The following is an 18,106-nucleotide window of genomic DNA, read 5'->3' on the forward strand; positions in this document are numbered from 1 at the left end:
CGTGGCCTCGGGGGCCGCGGGGGGGGCCAGTTGAGGCCGTCTGTCGCGCGGCCTCTGGATTCCCCGGCTTCTTCCTCCGGCGCTATGGTCTGGGAGCTTTGCAGATGCGAGTGTGTCCTTGGTGGCAGGACCCTCTGAGGGTGGCGGTTGAGGCTCCCCTTGGGCCCTGGTGATTCTCGTTCTCCCTCCCTGGGACGGTAGCTTGGGTATGTCCCACGTGTGACCATTCCCTCCCCCTCTTCTGGAAAAAGGACGTTGGTCTTACCTGAACGTCTATTTTCAGAAGGGGGAGGGAATGGTCACAACCCGCCCTGAGACCTTCCGTCGGGGCCAAGGGGAGGGCCCGGGTGGTTCCCGGGGGGTTTTGTTGTGTGTTGTTTTTTGTCTTTTCAGTTCTACCGTTCGCCTTCGAGGAAACTGGGATAGGAATGGAAGGCACCAGTATTTAAGCGTTTTCTCTCAGTCTTGGACCAATCAGGCTTTGACAACAACCCACGTGTGACCATTCCCTCCCCCTTCTGAAAATAGACGTTCAGGTAAGACCAACGTCCTTTCTCTCTATTCAAAATTTCTGCTACTGGTCAGAACCTGCTGAATACCACCTCTGATGTAGGGATAAGGATTAGAAGGTTGAAAACTACAGTAGTGCTGAAACCAGGGGATCCTGACCATTTTTATAATAATTAAGTTTTTTTCTTTAGATCTATGTTTAAATAGAGCAGTATAACTTTTCTATATAGATAATTGTAGTTAGAATGATTACAGTATCTTATAAATCAGACATAACAGAATCAAAATAAAGCTACTGTTCGACTGTTGAAGGAATATGAGCTATTTAGTCAGAAATTGATAATATTATTTGCATTATATACTTCTTCCAGTCAATTTTATGATGGATCATACATCTTAATATTCACATCACTGAATGACCTTGTGGCTTGAACTTTAAATGGCTTGAAGCAAGAGATTAGTCTCTGACCTTTATTGTTATCTCTGTTTTACAGTGAAATGACTTCTTCTAGCAAAAAGCATTTTCGGTCATACTGCATTCTGTATTAATAGTACATTTTTAGATCAACTGTGATTATTGCACTTGAACAAACTATATATGTCAGCACAGATTATTCTGCATCCTTTGAATTAAAGCAGTGACAATGCTAGATAAATGTTAAAAAACAAAACATTAAAAAGCAAACAAAAACAGTTTTGTTCCAGTTCAACTTCCTATTTGTAAAATATTTTTGTTGAAGTTTAAAGACCAAAATACTAATACAAAGTAAGAAACATATAAGTGAGAAAAAGAATAAAAGTGCAGAAAAAATTAAAAACATAGAAAAGAAAAAAAAGATGATTTTCTCCTTTATCATGACAACTACAAACAATGTCAGTAGTTTATACTGATATTATGATCAAAAGTCTGTTCTTCCCATAATTCATCTCCTGTGTATAAACAAATTCTTAAAGCCTTAGTCTTAATCAGGAATAATCTATTAAGAGGTACTATAAATAACACATTTTGAATGTAATCAAATAAACCCATTTTATATTTCTTTTTTTCCCTTTTAGCATAATGTATTTTTTCCTGAAATACAAAAGATTTATTCTTCCCATATCTCATCTGTATAATCTTTAAAGCCTTATTAAGTTCTGGTCAACAAAGAATCCTTAAGATTCTTTGTTTAGCTCAGCAAAGCATATTCCTCTTCCATAATCTTTTTAAAATTTTATTTTATACAATTTTAAGAGTAACTTTTAGTGCATTTTCCCCAAATGTCCTTGAAATTGTCCAAAGTTAGAGATTTTGTGAAACTCTTTATTAGTACATCTCTTCTCCTTTAATTATGATTTTAATTGTTTCTGTTTCTCAATAGTATCCAATCTTCAAAATCCCATATTATTATGTTTATTTTCTAATCAACATTTTTCCTCACAGGAAGATTTCTTACACTGAATTTCCAAATATTCATATATAGTTTTAATAGAATTCTAAAGAACATTTTCCCTCAGAAAGGAGGAAATAGTTAATTTCCAAATCTTATTTAAAATACTTCTGGCCACTTAGACAATTTATAACTTTTCAAAATCAATGTTATAATTGATTTTGCTGTCCAAAGTATTTAAGCCCTTTAACTTACATAAAACTTGTTTGCTGAGGATGGAAGGAAACTTACCAGGTGTAGTGAAAAATGCCATTCTGAAGGCTCATAATATTAAAAAAAAATATTTATTTATTTATTTATTTATTTATTTTGCAAGCAACTGTCTGGAGCATATGGCGATGATTTCAGGTCTTTTCCTTGTCTGGAGAGGAATTCTGATAAGCTGGTTCATTCATTGGTTCCTCATTCCATTTTGATTGTTGGCTCTGCTCTCAAGGGAAATGTCATAAGTTCGCCGTTGCTTCCCCAGAAATCCCCCTTCCAGTTCAATTTCCTAATGTTTCCTATTCTTCTATAGGTAGTCCTCAAGGTACAATGATTGAACCCAAAATTCGCATTGCTAATCAAGACAATACAGGTAATCTTCAAGTTACAACAGTTCATTTAGCAATGGTTTAATGGTTTACCCCCAAAAGTGATACAGTCCCAAAGTCACAAATGCTGCAGCAACATGGCAATTATTCCTGCTTACGACCGACCACAGAGACACTGCAACATTCCTCCTGCCTATTCCCCCTCCCTTCCTGGGACCTAAATTCACTTACATTGAAGATCTCCATGATCAAGAAAGCTGTCTCCTCTGTAGCCACTCTGCTGTGGTTTCTTTGCCTGATCATGAAGCTCCAGTAGTGGAGCGATGAGAGCAGAATCAAAGCGGGACAAGCACACCCTGCTCAGCTGGCTAACTCACTGAGACTGCCTGCACAGCATGCCTGATCCACTGTTGGATTGGGTTCCCCAAAGGCTTCCATTTTCCTCTTCAAAGGTAAAGGGAATGGAAGACTTTGGGGTGTGATCACGCATTACTTCAGCCTCCATTCCCTACAAGAAAAGCTTTTGCAAAGGGGATGGAGCCCTAAAGTATATGGGATTGCACTCCCGAAATCTTCCATACCCTTTGCAAAAGTTTTTGTTTCAGAAGACAGAGAGCTGAAGCACCTCAAGATCTTGCACCCCTGCAGGCTACCATTCTCTGCAGCCAAAGCTTTTGGCATGGAGCATGGAAGCCTTCGGTAACATGATCTTGTGCCACTGTAAGCCACCATTTTCTGCAGCAAAAGCATTTGGCACAGAGAATGGAAGCCTTCAGGATATTTTTCACTTCTTCAGACTCACCAAGGCTGCTTGGTGAGTCTGATCGGGTATCCTGCACAGGCAGTCTCGGTGAGTCAGTCATGCTGAACATGGTGTACTTGTCTGCCTCTGCTCTCTGCTATTGGAGCTCTGGGAGCAAACAAAGAACCCACAGCAGAGAGGCTGGAGAAGAGACAGTTCACTTGATCATGGCATATTCGCAAAGTAAATGGGTTTCCACAGATCTAGTGCTTATGGAGACCTGTCAAGGCAGGATGGGGGGGGGAACCCCAGGGGAACATGAGGTATTTCAATGGTTCAGAGGAGGCGGGTGATCTGAAGCAGGTGGCCTGTTCTAGCAGTAGAACAGCTCCATTTTAAGACTTTTTTGCCATGATTGTTAAGTGAATTACTGCAGTTATTAAGTTAGTAACAGTTATTAAATGAATTTTGTTTCTCCATTGACTTGTCTTATCAGAAGATTGGAAAAGATGATCACATGATCCTAAAACACTGCATAATTATAAACCAGCTGCCAAGTGTCTAAATTTTGATCGCATGGCTGTGAGGATGCTGCAATTGTCATAAGTGTGAAAAAGGGGCCTTTTGTCATTTTTTCCAGTGCTGTGGTAACTTCAGACAGTCACTAAACGAATGGTTGTAAGTCAAGGATTACCTGCACTCCAGTTTTTATTCAGTCATTAATAGTTCCATAATTAGTTCAATCACTTTAATGTGTGTTTCAAACAATTCATACAAATGATTCTCATTATTTTGAAATAATTCTTCCAGAATACATGTACAAATTCATACATGAATACATTGGTTTTTCTGAACACAGTATAGTGCATTGGATATTTACACATGTACTAGATTTACTGTACATCTTCTTAGTTCTCCTTTACTTACTTTTTCTTCCTCCAAAACCAGTTCTTATAAAGTAATGGATTGAAATAGTGTTATAGATCTGTATTGAATGAAGAAATTATAGGAGACACAGGCACCAGAAATGCTATTTTTGTATTTCAAGTTGCACATAATATTACATCCTGAAGTATGTTCATATACTTTAATTTCTTTTATTTTTGTGCTGTTCAAACCTTAGAAATGTATGCGACTTATGCAATCTGTGGACTCAAGCAACACCAGATCACTATTATGCAACATCAAGGAAACAAGAACTACACAGATTTATTAATTTTTCTTTAATGCAATATGGTTAAATTCAGAATTTTACAAGCTATAAGAATTTCTACCCTCATTTACAGTGAAATTATAAAGGCAGAGATTTTTCAATACTTTAAAATAACTTTCCAATTTCTCTCCATTTAAAATCAACTGTCACTAATTTGCCTAAATCTTTTCAGTGTTTATGTCTACTTTCTCTTAATTTCTTTTCCAGTTTTTGCAGTCTTGCACTGCCATCGTATTCCTGCTGCTCTGTGGGAATTCTGTACTAAAAATTGATTTTTGCAAATTGAGGTTCAGGGAAACAATCCAATATGCTTTAGAGAAAATAGCTCCTTTGAACTAACAAAACAATTAGGACAAAGTAACATCACTCATCACACAATCAAATCATGCTTGCCCAATCTACCTCCTAATAAAATGGGACTATATTACTTTTTGGGTGGCCTTGGCCCCTGAAAATCCCCTCATCCTGATCTGCCTGTTGATTATCACAGACTTTATTTACTTAAAAAAGGATAAATTAGCTTGCTTGAAAACACCATCAATTTCATCTGTCAACTGGTTAATATGGAATTGAATACCAAAGCCTCCATAAACCTATCCTCTCACTTGGCTAGGTATTTTGCATTTTTATTTCTGCCTGAATTACATAAGAATTTTGGTGACAGCATTGTCATGATCACAGAACACTTTCTGCATGCTATTTTAATTCTTCCTAATGTGGGTTGAATGTAAAATGTAAAATTCAAAATTGAAATTAATACTCACTACCCCCCCCCCCAAAAAAAAAAATTGTAACTCATCTCCGGGTAAGATGTAGTCCAAGGAAGAAATGAAAGCAAAGCAGATGGCAATATGCAGCGTGATAATCTGAACTGACCCTCCCTGCAATGAAGTTAGAGTAATTTTGAAATGTAATAAATTATTTTGATAATGAATATGATTAATAATGTTTAAAAACAAATAACCCATTATGATTGAAGTAAGAATTCAGGATTGGGTCTCAGTTGTGAAAAAGAAAATTTATCTCTATTGTATGATATTTTTTTCAATTATTTTTGATGGAGAATAAAAATATCGTATTTTTTGGAGTATAAGACACCTTTTTCCCTCAAAAAAGAAGCTGAAAATCTGGGTGCGTCTTATACACTGAATAAAGCATTTTTTTTGCCTCCTGAAACCCCGCCCCCTTCACCAAAATGGCTGTGCATAGCTTGTACGAAGCTTTTAGAGAGCTCCTAGGGGCTGGGGAGGGCAAAAATGAGCAAAAAATGGGCCATTTTTTGCTCATTTTTGCCCCCCCCAGCCTCCAGGAGCACTCTGTAAGCTTCTTAATGCCCCTTTTTTTTGACAAAATGGGCCCATTTTTGCAAAAAAGGGCTGTTTTTTGCTTGTTTTTGCCCCCCCCCCCAGGAACACTCTACAAACCTCCTAAGGGATATTCATGCCCCTTTTTTTGAAAAAAAAAACTGGGCCCGTTTTTGCGAAAAATGGGCCGTTTTTGGGAGGTTTGTAGAGTGCAAAACTTTTTTTTAATTTGCCTCTTTAAAACCTTGGTGCGTCTTATACTCTGCTGCGTCTTATACTCTGAAAAATATGGTACTTAGTAAATCACTGGAAAAAATTAATTTTTATTGGCTTGCCAAGCAAAATATTATCTTTGTATTTTGTTCCTTAGACAACAGAGAGGGTATGACTATGTTGTTTACAGCAGGCATAAACATATTTACAAAATACAAATATAAGAGAAGTCTCTTAGTTTTCACTGACAAACCTGCTAGGCTGTAAAGGAAGATATAATCACTTTTTAAAACGAAGACCACACAATTAAAGTGTTTATTGTGCTCCTTTCTTGACTGTTCATTGTCTTTTTATCAGTTACAATTATTTTAGCTTAGCTGTTGCCAAAAGTTGAGCAGTATTCTACATACAGTGAAATTTTGATTTATGAGAAGCTTTTTAAACTTACAGAATGTTTTCTGTAGATCACTGACCTTTTTGGCTTTTGAAGTTCATTCAACAGCCCTGCTTCTGACACAAGATCAGAAGCCATAATATGATTTGTTTAGTTTAGGCTTAATGGAATTATAATCCTTCTGTAATTTGTACATCATAATTTATGATTTATAGTATTGTGTAGACAACATTTTGTCTTATTCAACAAATTAGTTGAATTGCTTTAGTATTCCAAATCCTGGAAAATAAATCCCAGACTATATAGTTCCACTGTATTCTGCCTGGTTAGGATTCATTTTGAATACAATTGAAATGAGGCAGGGACAGTTGCTTTAACATAGTGTTTGTCCAGAGTACAGAGATATACTTTGTATATGATTTTAGGGACTTTAGTGCAGCATTTCTCAACCTTGGCTACTTTTAAATATATGGATTTCAACTCTCAGAATTCTCCAGCGAGCCTTGTATGTGCTAGATGAAGAACTCTGGGAGTTAAAGTCCACACATCTAAAGTTGCCATGGTAGAGAAATGTCACACTCCCTCTACACTACACTAATTACACTGCACTAGTGCGTAATATAAAATTGATATATAAAACTGCACAAATTGATTCAAAGCAAAGTAGGATATAATACTTGAATGGGGAACCACTATACAATTTAGGGCTGAAGATTAGAATGGGAAATGTTATTAATATCTGAAAATAGGTTATGACAATCCACTTCCATATTTTACCAAGAAAACAGCATTTTTGAAGTCACCAGGAATTGAGATCAGTTTGTGCTTTGTTTGCAAGCTGAGGTAAGACAAATGCTGTGCTGCGGTTGAACTCTTTATTAACGAACGAACATTAGAAACAACAAGCAACAACAGGGGCCGCCTGACAGCTATTTATGACAGCTGTCAAGTGGGCAGCCAATCCGAGAACTGAAAATTCCGTGTCTGCCGACAGGCGCGCTATAACCAATCAGAGAAGTCCCAGTTTGTTCCGCCCGACTCAGGTCATAAGTCTGAGAACTTGACAGTTTGAATTAACTTTACTTTTGTAATGTGAGAAAAGTAATTAAACATTTCCTCTGATTTTCAGTTGTCTCTTCTGTGACTTTACTGGTATTTGGGGAGATGATAATATTTCTAACTGAGAATAGGATGGAAATAAGTACCTGCTCAGAAATCTTTCCAATACGAATTGACTATTTTTAGGAAAATAATCTGCACATGATAGAATAGATTATCTTTTAAGTGAAAAATGTATAAATATAAAATAAAAATTCTCAGTATTTATTTATCTTTCCAAAATATTACTGTGCAGAATCCTAATATTTGATATGGTTGGTGTAGGGTTATATTGATGTAAAATTATGGTACTCTGTGGAATCACAGAGTTTGTTTATGTATTCATTATATTTTTTAAAATCCTGCTTTCAGTACTTTATAAATATCTCAAGACAGCAAACATATGTAATATTCCTTCCTCTTGTCTTCACAACAACAACCTTGTGGGGTGGGGTGGGCTGAGAGAAAAAGACTGGCCCAGAGTCACCAAGCCTACCTAGGTGAGAGTACACAATATCCTGGTTTCAGGGGTGTCAAATTATTTCATTGAGGAACGCATCAGTTTGACCTTGGAGGTCTAGGTGTGGGCTTGGCCATGGTGGGCATGGACAGCTCAACGTCAGTTGTGTTGGGGGCACCTGTGGTAGACCAGTGCTAAGACAGGACTTCCTTGAGATCCTCCTTCACTCTCATTATAATCTTCCTTCCTTCCTTCCTTCCTTCCTTCCTTCCTTCCTTCCTTCCTTCCTTCCTTCCTTCCTTCCTTCCTTCCTTCCTTCTTTTCTTTTCCCTCTTCATTCTCCTTTCTTCTTTCTTCCTTGTTCTCTTCCCATCTTTTTCTTTCCGCTTTCCCTTTCTCCTTCATGTCCCTTTTTGCATGCTCAAATGCAAAAAGAGAAAATTTCTCCTTTTGCTGTTTTCAGTTTGTTTTGCCAGTGAAAGCGGAGTTGGGGGGGGGTGCACGCAGTGAGCCAGATCTAAGCACTCCTTGGGTCTGCGGCCCATGGGCCTTGAGTTAGGCACCCCTGCACTACATCAAAATGGCTCTATTGTATGACGTGATTCCTATTAAAATAGGAAAATACGATGTCTCCCAATCTCATGCCTTATTGTATGTCAATATAAATTATGTCTGGAGAATATTGTTTGTACATGCTGCTAATGTCAGGGATCCAAGTAACATTCCGAACAGAAGTAAGACTCCAAGGCAGGCATTTTCCTCAGAGTTCCATTTTATTAGAGATGTCATATTGGCACATCTGGAAAACCCGAATCTGAAAGGATTTCCCCCACCCAAATGAAAATCAAAATCCCTTACCCTGCACCCATATGTCCATCACATTTAGAAAGTTTTGCATAGAGCTTTGCGACTAGGAGTTTTTTCAGACCTGCCACACTAGTTTAACATGTTCTTTTAATGTCTCACTAAATATGAGAATGTCATTCAGGTAGACTAGGATTACCTTGTATAGATGTTCATGCAGCACCTCATTGATTAGCTGCAATACATGGAGGGGGCAAGAGCTTAAATTGGAAGCTTCCCAGTGGGCAGTTGAATGCCATCTTCCATTCACCCCTTCCCTAATCCGTACTCGATAGGCTTCTCTCTCCATCATGTTGTCAGCAATTGCTGAAACTATATCCTGATCAGTTTGGTACCGGTCCCTTTAGAAGTCAAGGTGGGATCAAATCCAGTTCAGGAAATAGGCCAGAGTTGAATATCACTCTGAATCATGGGGGAATGGCAGCTGGTGGTGCTGACTTTGGGGCCGGCATGGATTGTGGGGCCAGAGCTGGCATCCACTAGTACTGTAACCACCCCTGGTCATGGTAAAAGGCCTAGCCAGGGGAGGATTTGATTGACGGGAGGCAATCTGATGGCCAGCTGGCAAGGGTGGTGTTAGATCTTGGCAGCCCCAACGATCCTCCCAACGATCCCTGGCTGGACTGGCCCAGAGGCCCTTACTGCTTTGCAGCACTGATACCACGGGAGCTGCAATCCCAGTGGACTGGGCCTGGCGAGAGACACTAAGGCGCGAACTGCTTTGTGCTGAGTGAAATGAAGCCGACGCTCTGTTCTGGATGATCGCAACTCCTCGGTCCAGATAAGTGAATGTGGGTTGTGCCAAACCCAGCCGGGCTGGCTACGTTGGGCAAGCTAGACGATGCTGAGTTGGTCAAACTGTTCTGGAAGACCTGCTAGTGACTGGCTCCATGATGAAGGCAGGAGACCCCATTCCTAAAATTGCTGGGCTCAGGAGGTCTTGTCGTCCTCCATTCGAAGATCCTGGCATGCTCTGCTCTGGCCATTGCAATCTGAGGCTCCTGGAGTGTCTTCCCAACTGCCAACTCCTCAGATGGCACAACTCCCACGGTTTCACCCTATTGGGAAGGATCGAGCTAAGTAGTCTGCCAGGGCACTAGCTCTTTGCGTCGGGCACCTTGCCGATGCTCAGTCTCCACAGCCTCCGCTGCTGCCACCACACTCTCCGAGGGGGAGTAGTTAGTCTCGAGGATGACCTCTGAGTTAGTCCTTGTAGTTTCTTCTGTGGTTGCCATCTTCTCCTCCATCTTCCCTGAGTCTTTATGCCACCCGGCAATCAGGCCAGTGCTCAAAGCTCAGGATCCTGGAAAGCACCCCATGGAGCAGGGAGCTGGGTAGATATTTTTAAAGGAGATTCAGGTTAATGATAAGGTTCCAAGTAACACCCCCAACAGAAGTAACACTCCAAGGCAGATATTTTCCTCAGTTACATTAGAGAGAAATGGAAAAACCTGAATCTGAAAGGCTCCCGGGTTTTCCCCACCCAAATGAATATCAAAGTCCCTTCCTCTGCACCCATATATCCATCACATGGTCCAATCACATCCCTGTCCCAACTGGAGTTGCTTCCCTGTCATGTCTTTCTAGGTGCAGGCTGAATGTCCTTGACTCCCAGGGAAAAGAATGTTGTTATGGCTATACCTCTCCTCCTGCCTCCATCTACCCCTCCCGTTTTCCACAGTATGCCCAGCCACCAAGTGTGGCAGCCCTGAAGATCCAAAATAAAAGATGGCCTCCAGAGCTGACTGCTACTGGCTTTAGGGATTTCAGATAGTTTTTCCAATCTTACTCTGAGACTGAAACTGGGAATTTTTCCAAACAAAGCAGATGCTGTAGTATAGGGCTATATCTGTCTATGAAATTGGCAAGAGAACTTTAATGTCTTCTGCATAGATGCACAAATCAGACTTTGTTACCTTCCTAAACATGGGCAAGGAGATGGATTTTGCACCTGGCGTTTATAATGTCAAAAATCAGTCTTCATTTTTATTAGATTTGTAGTGAGCCTATATAGCAAATTACAATAATAATATTATTTGTAATAATACGGTTTGTAATTTCTGTTTTTTTGTCATCCTTCCATCCATCCATCCATCCATCCATCCATCCATCCATCCATCTCTATTCTCATCTCAGCTACAGACTTGAGGTAGCTTATATTCTAAAAATACAAACATAAGAAACATTCAAAAGAAATATATATAGCAACTGAGAAAATTAACCAATTAACCATAAAGACAAGAAACGGCTCTTAAACATTCAGAGTTCCATGCTCAATACACAGCCAAGTTTTTAAAGCTTTACAAAAGACAGCAGGATTGGGGCCGTTCTGTTTTCTGTGGGGAGAATATTCCATGTAGCATGGGCCACTGCAAAAAAGACCCATCTTCTGGTCACTGCCAGCTACCATTCTAGATCAGTGATGGCTAACCTTTTTCTAAAGGTATGCCAAAACTGTGTGTGTCTGCTATCGCGCATGCCCGTGTGCCCACCCACCTGCATATGTGCAAGCAACCCCCCACCTGTGTATTCATGAGCAACGCACCACCTGCGCATGCATGAGCAACCCACCACGCTGCATGTCCAAGCAACCCTGCACTGGGGGGGGGGGGATTTTTGCCCTTCCCAGGCTCCAGAGGCTTTCCTGAAGCCAGGGGAGGGTGAAAATGGCCTCCCACGGCCCTCTAAAAGGCCAAAAATCAGCTGAGGACTGCCATGCCGGCAAATATGGCTCCATGTGCCATAAGTTTGCCATCACAGCTCTATATGATATGATCTCAAGTGTGCCTAATCTGCTAGATTGTATTGGGTGGGTAGAGACTGTTAGAAAAAGATAGTCCCTTAGGTATCCCAGTCCAAAACATGTAGGGCTTCAAAAGTGATAATCAGCACCTTGAATTGCACTTACAACATACAAGTAACTAGTGCAACTGACATAGTAATAGTGTTAAGTGCCATTTATTTGTCATCATTTACTACACACATAGCTCCATTCTGCACAAGGTGAAGTTTCTGAATGCTCTTAAGATTAGCCTATGTAGAGTGCATTACAGTAATCTAAACAAGAGTTCTCAAGACCATGCATGACAGTGAGCAGACACCAACCCCAATGTATGCAAAGGGTCTCCTAGCCAAGGCTGTCATCTGCTCTTCAAGCAGGAGCTATGAGTTTAGAAGAACGCCCAATTATCTGGCGGTGTTAGCATATCTAAACATATGCTACCATACAATCCTGCTGGATTTCTTGGACATAACCTTCTATTAGAGCCATGATGGTGCAGTGGTCAGAATGCAGTACTCAGGCTACTTCTGCTGACTGCTGGCTGTCTTCAATTCGGCAGTTTGAATCTCACTAGGCTCAAGGTTGACTCAGCCTTCCATCCTTCCAAGGTTGCTAAAATGAGGACCTGGATTGTTGGGGCCAATATGCTGGCACTGTAAACCACTTAAAGAAGGCTGTCAAGTACAGTGAAGTAATATATAAAACCAAGTGCTATTGCTATTATATTTCTGCACTTCAGCTACAACCATTTAACTCCTAGGGCTTGTAAATGCTGAGGTTCATAGTATGTACTTGTTTATAATTTCTATGCAATAGGTAATATTCTGCAAATAAAATGAAATAAAAATAAAATTATTGGCTTATAAATGAGCTCCAGTGCACATTTTGAAAGATCCCTTTAAGTCTACCAGTTTTCAAGGAACTTAAAAAAATAGAACTTCATTGTAGGAGAAAATCTGATGGAAAAGTCTTTCAGCTGTAGATTATAAATGGTATTCCTCTTTTGCTTTTTTACAGATCTTTATCATGTATTATCTTTTACTCCTGGGAGAAAGGGGTTTCTTAGTTTGCAGGAGACATTTTCTCAGAAAAACAGTTGATGTGCATAGGGAAATTTGTTCTCAGGACAATCTCCTATTTCATTTCTGGCAATTTCAGAATGTTTTCACTCCAAACAATTGCTTCTTTTTCAAAAACATTTCTGGAACACTATTTTTTTTTGTTATATATATTTGCTACATATTCCTTTTTAGTTCTCATCACTTTCTCAGATAATGTAATCTCTTGCAAATTCTGCTTGCCTACTGTTTTTATTTATGCTGTTTTAAAAGATTAGTTGCTTATAGACTCGTTTACTTTTGGTTTAAATGGTCAGATTAGGCAAAAAAAGCTATAGGTAGTCCTTGACTTATGACCATAATTGAGCCCAAAATTTTGTTATTGAAATATTTGTTAAGTGAATTTTGCCCCTTTTTTTACTTTTTTTGCCTCCGTTGTTAAGTGAATCACTATAGGTGCTAAAATTAGTAACCCAGTCGTTAAGTGAATCTGTCTTCCTCATTGATTTTGCTTGTAAGAAGGCAATGGTTTGCAACGGAGATCACATTATCTTGGAATACAGCAACGGTCATAAATACAGACCAGTTGCCAAGTATTTGAATTTTGATCACATGATCATGGGGATGCTGGAAAGGTGGTAACTGAAAAATGGTCATGTCACTTTTTTAATGTGGTTGTAACTTTGAATGATCATTAAGTGAATTGTTGTAAGTTGAAGACTATTGTACTGAAATGGAAGAAAATATCTCAGAAATACAATATTATTTTTTGTACAGTTATATGGATGTCTAATAAATTCACCACTGAAAACCAGAAGTTGCTTTATATTTAGTAATGCTATTAGTCCACTTACTCTAGTCATTGTCAACAATGATTCCTGTTAGATTTTTGGAATTTACATTTTATTTGGAAATGGTAAAGAATTAATTTGACATATGATAACATGGAAAATATGGGCTCCATAATTGAGCTACACTCATTTTAAAAAAGGGCTTTTGGGGGTATGATTTTTGATATTCAGTCTTTAAAAATGACTGACATTTGTATAGCATGTGCAAACATATAATTCTTACTAATTTATTACATAACATTTAAACTTATGAAATGCAAGCATACAGCATTTGTAAGTGTTATTTTCCTGGTGGATTGTACACTAGGGAACCCACTAGGAGAAGGCTTTTGGGTATCATGATCTGGATCGTATGTTGGAAAATATTTGCAAGAGATATTCCTTTGCATATTTTTTGGGCAGCACCTTTACTTCCCATCATTCTTTCTTTTTGGAAGGGTCATCTGCATATCCTTGAGTATATACTATGCAATGCCTTCGTTTCAGTTTGGTTTACACTTTGTGAGCGATTTATGGTCAGAGTTGAATTAGACTCTGCTCTAATCCAATCCATCTGATCTGATGAACGTTGATAGTCCTGGGATATTTTCACAAGTGAAGTCAGTGATAATGCTCAGGATGAAAAACTAATGATCATCATTAATGTGGAGGGCACCTGTTTTTAATGGAATCCACAAGTTAGTCAGATTAGGTTTTATTTACAACCCAGATAGAAAATGAAAAGCTGTCAAACATGCCTTTGTGAAAGCATGTTTGCTTTCACAAAGGCATTCTCTTTACAGGCAAGCGCCTCCATGAAAAAAATGCCGCTTAAGAAATAAGTAAATTTAAGCAAATGCGGTAAGGGAATGACTGGGAAAAAGGCATCAGATGCTTAAAAACAATTCAGTACTAATTCTGATGTTTGTTTAATTAAAATCAAAGGGGGGCAGGGTTGTGATAAAGTGGCCTTTTTCTCCTTCAGGGTAGCATCGGTCGGGGACTTGGGCTTCTCCCTGCGTCCACTCCACCGTAGTGTGTTTGGCCTGCCGAAAGGGGTCCTGGGTGATTGCCCAATCTGACTAGTGCGCTTTCGAATGATTGACAACTGGGTTAGGCCCGCCGCGGTGCAAGAGCCAGAAGCCGAGGTTGCTGCTGTTGCTGCGTGGGTGGACCCCGCTTGCCTTGCCTAAGGGTGTCTCGCTCTCCACCCGCTAGTTTCCTAGCCAGTCGGCGGCGCCGTGAATCTATCACTGTGCGTATCCGGCTTCAGGCAGAGGCGGGAAGGGAGGGGAAGCCGCGATTGCTGCTGCTGTTATTGAGGCCAGAGGAAGAGCAGCCAAGCCAGCAGTAGTGACTTCTCTCACCTTGTGGAGGTGTGTTATTTTGGGCGGGTGACAAAGAATTGGGCGGCAGTAAAAGTGAGAAGTAGCATAAAGGATAGCATTGGACGGTGCTGGGGGGGGGGGTGTTGCGTGGGCGGGATTTGAGGACACCGTACAGGCACAAGAGTTGCCCGGAGCAGTGGGCCGAAAGCGCAGGACGTGGGGAAGTGCAAGCTCAGAGTAACGCAGGCAAATTGTGCACGTGGGCGCCCTGTTGCCGGAAGAAGGATCTGTGCCGGGGCTTGCAGGCTCAGTTACTGTTGTCGGAAGAGATGTTTGTCCGCGTTGAATTTCAGAAGTGGATCCGTCCGCTCCTTCGGGGCAGTCGACGCAGCTCTCTTTCTGGATGGAGGTGTGTATGTTGTTCCCGCGCGCCCTTTGCTCCTCGGACGCCTAGATAATGAGTAGGGGCGGGAATTGCATTTCAAGGCTAACATGCGGCGGGTGTGGATTGATAGCGGGTATAAAGGGACAGGGCTTGGTCCTTTGCTCACAGTGTATCCGGACTGAGATAGGGGAACTGGAAATCACAGAATGTAGCCGTGCGGTATGCTTGTTGATGGTTGGGAGGGAAACGCCGATGCTTATCATTTTCAATCTTAACTATATTCCTTTGGCTATTCCATTGCAGACGGTGCAAAAAATACTAATTTCCTTTCCTTAGAACTTGCAAACGCGAACTGCTAGTAGCAGCGTTTACCTTTGGCAGGAGTGCTGCGCCTCGTACATCGCACACGGGCGCCTCTAGATTTTTTGGGGGAAAGGATTGCGATTGTTTTTCTACATTTCCCTCTCTTTGGAGAAATCGTCTTTGTTGTAGCGGGAAGGGCTTGTAGCCTTAACCTTTGTGTGCTGCTAAAGCGTTTGATTGTTGAATTTCATCGCTTCCTCCTTCCTCATCTTTCATGCATGTGGTGCGTAATATTTTAAGTTATGACTATTTCTGGGAACCTCATTTAAGAACAGATTGACCTGCCATATTCTCCTTTTTCTTGCTTTCCCCAGGTGTGTGTAGATCTCAGAGGTGTCTCCAGCACTTTGCAATTTAAACTACAAAAGGAGAAGGGAGCCTTTGGCCACTCATCTCTTCAGATCTTTTGTGTCAGGGATAAAAAAGCGGAAAGAGAAGCGCAATCATCCTCACTGAGCTGCTGCAGGAGGTGGAGAAGAAAAGGAAAGCAGGAAAATCACAATACTGTATTGCTTCTTTAGAATCAGATGGCGGAATTTGGCAGCAGAGGGGGAGACACTAGTGGGGGGAGAGCAACGTCCTCCCCAAATTTGGCACATGGAAAGGTGGCTTTTAAAGCAGGTGATGGGGAAGGAGGAGGAGGGGGCAGTGGTATTGCAAGAATCCACTTGGACAGTGCTCGTAATGGGGTCTCCAATGGGGATTGTGCTCTAGTAGGAAACAGAGAACACATAGACACTCCTCAACCAGGCAGTCCTGCTGTAGAGAGAGGATGTTCCAATCTGCACCCAGAAGGCAAATCTGGTATTCCCAAGAAAGCCAGCATTATCAAGGTAAGACAATATATTTTTAGCTTTAATTAACTCGGAGAATATAACTTGCTGGGGATACAAAATGACCCTGTACAAGTCAGGTTGTCCTGATCACTCAGCGTCATAGGCAGTCTGATTGCTGATAGGCAGAAGCCGCAACTGTACAGGCCAGGAAAGACGTCACAGTCCCAATAACAAGTTTTGTTTATATAAATTAAGAAACATTATCTCTGTAAAAGGTTCTTGACAAATTAGCTGATGGAACTAAAGGTAAATATTGCTGGGGATACAGAATGACCTTGCGCAAGTGACCCTGTGCGAGTGAGGTTATCCTGATCACTAGTCTTAGCGTTATAAGCAGTCTGACTTATGATTGGTAGTAATTGCACCTGTGCAGGCTAGGAAATATGTCAAAATTCCAATAACAAGTTTTGTTAATACGTTGCATGTTTCTTAATTTATATAAAGTCTATCTGTAAAAGGTTCTTGGCAAATAAATTGTATTCTCAGAATGAATGGTAGGGTATTCCACCCCAGTAATGTATGAAATCAATTCAACTTACAAAGATTATAGATTAAACAGTTTTTTGCTTATCGTAGGGGCTATTAGATTCACCTGTGCAGAACAGTTTTTCCTCTTGCTGACTGATTTACAGCAAGTCATGAATATGAGGGATTAATGATGTGGGTAAGAGAAAAATACAGAACGCTTTCTTGAAGGTGACAGCATATCATTCAGGATATTGACAGTGTTAGAGATGAGACAATAGGAGTATCATATATAGAGCAAAAATAAAATGTTTATATGTCCTTTGTTTAAATATAGCGAAAGTATACAAAAAAATAATAATTCCCAGCTAAAACAGCCTATTTGCATATATTCCATCCTGGCTGTTTGGTGCAGAAATGAGCTGCATCAAAAATTACATAAAATAGGATTCTGTATGGAGTGACATATATATCAGTACTGCAATCAGTGTTATTTCTCTAGTTTTCTGGGAGTAAATGTTTTGGGTAGTCTTAAATATATTTCAAAATCTTGTTTGAGATTCAAGGGAAGAACTCAAGGACAGGCATTACCATAATGCATTTGTCAAAAATTTGTGTCTACCCTTTCTTTAGAGAGTGGCTTTGCGGACAGTTAATAACCCACAACAGTGTTTGTGACAATCTATAGTAAAGTTTTTCTACAATGCTAAGTTTCTACACACAAAACAGTATGCTTTTCTACACATACACAGTAGTTTATGTTTGTGTATAAGTATAATCTGATCTTAGTTAAGAATGCCCAAGTCCAGATTCAAATATTCCAGATATCTTTAAACGGGGATTTTGTAATTTGTGCTATGTTGCATTGTTTATTAAATGTATTTTTTAAATATTAATTTTTATTTGAAACATTGTTTTAACTCAAACTATAACTTATTTGGAAATAAGCTAAGGATCCACACTGTGGTATACAAAAATGAACTTTGCCTTCTCTGTAATTGTTGACATTAAATTACTCACTTATCTAGCAGTCAATGCAAAACTGCATATTTTCTTTAATATTTTTAGGACAAAATTGCTTGACAATTTCTGTGTATTATATAAGGTTATTTTTGTATTATCTGTATAGTAGTTGTCATTACTTCATGTGGTCTGACTTTCAGTGCTATTTTAGGTGCATTGGCTCATTCTTATTTTGGACTGGAGTGTCGTTCTTTAGAGCCAAATCCTATATATGTTTACTTGGAAGCTAGCCCAACTAGATTCAGTGGAGCTTACTTCCATGTAAATGCTATCAG

General features: G+C 39.9%; 1 protein-coding gene across 1 annotated transcript in view; it reads left to right on the plus strand.

Moving 5' to 3' along the window:
- The first annotated feature begins 14,954 nt into the window (after nt 1–14,954).
- The window catches only part of PLCL2 (phospholipase C like 2), a 109,310-nt gene continuing 106,158 nt past the window's right edge, over nt 14,955–18,106 (plus strand). The window contains exons 1-2 of the mRNA XM_087712826.1: nt 14,955–15,168; nt 15,822–16,340. Coding sequence (XP_087568952.1) covers nt 16,035–16,340 — 306 coding nt within the window. The 5' untranslated portion in view covers nt 14,955–15,168; nt 15,822–16,034. The remainder of the gene's footprint in view (nt 15,169–15,821; nt 16,341–18,106) is intronic.

The sequence above is a fragment of the Thamnophis sirtalis genome, unplaced genomic scaffold (assembly GCF_051295495.1).
Source record: "Thamnophis sirtalis isolate CommonGarterSnake01/CBP01778 unplaced genomic scaffold, rThaSir2_p1.2 scaffold_4, whole genome shotgun sequence".
NCBI lineage: Eukaryota > Metazoa > Chordata > Lepidosauria > Squamata > Natricidae > Thamnophis > Thamnophis sirtalis.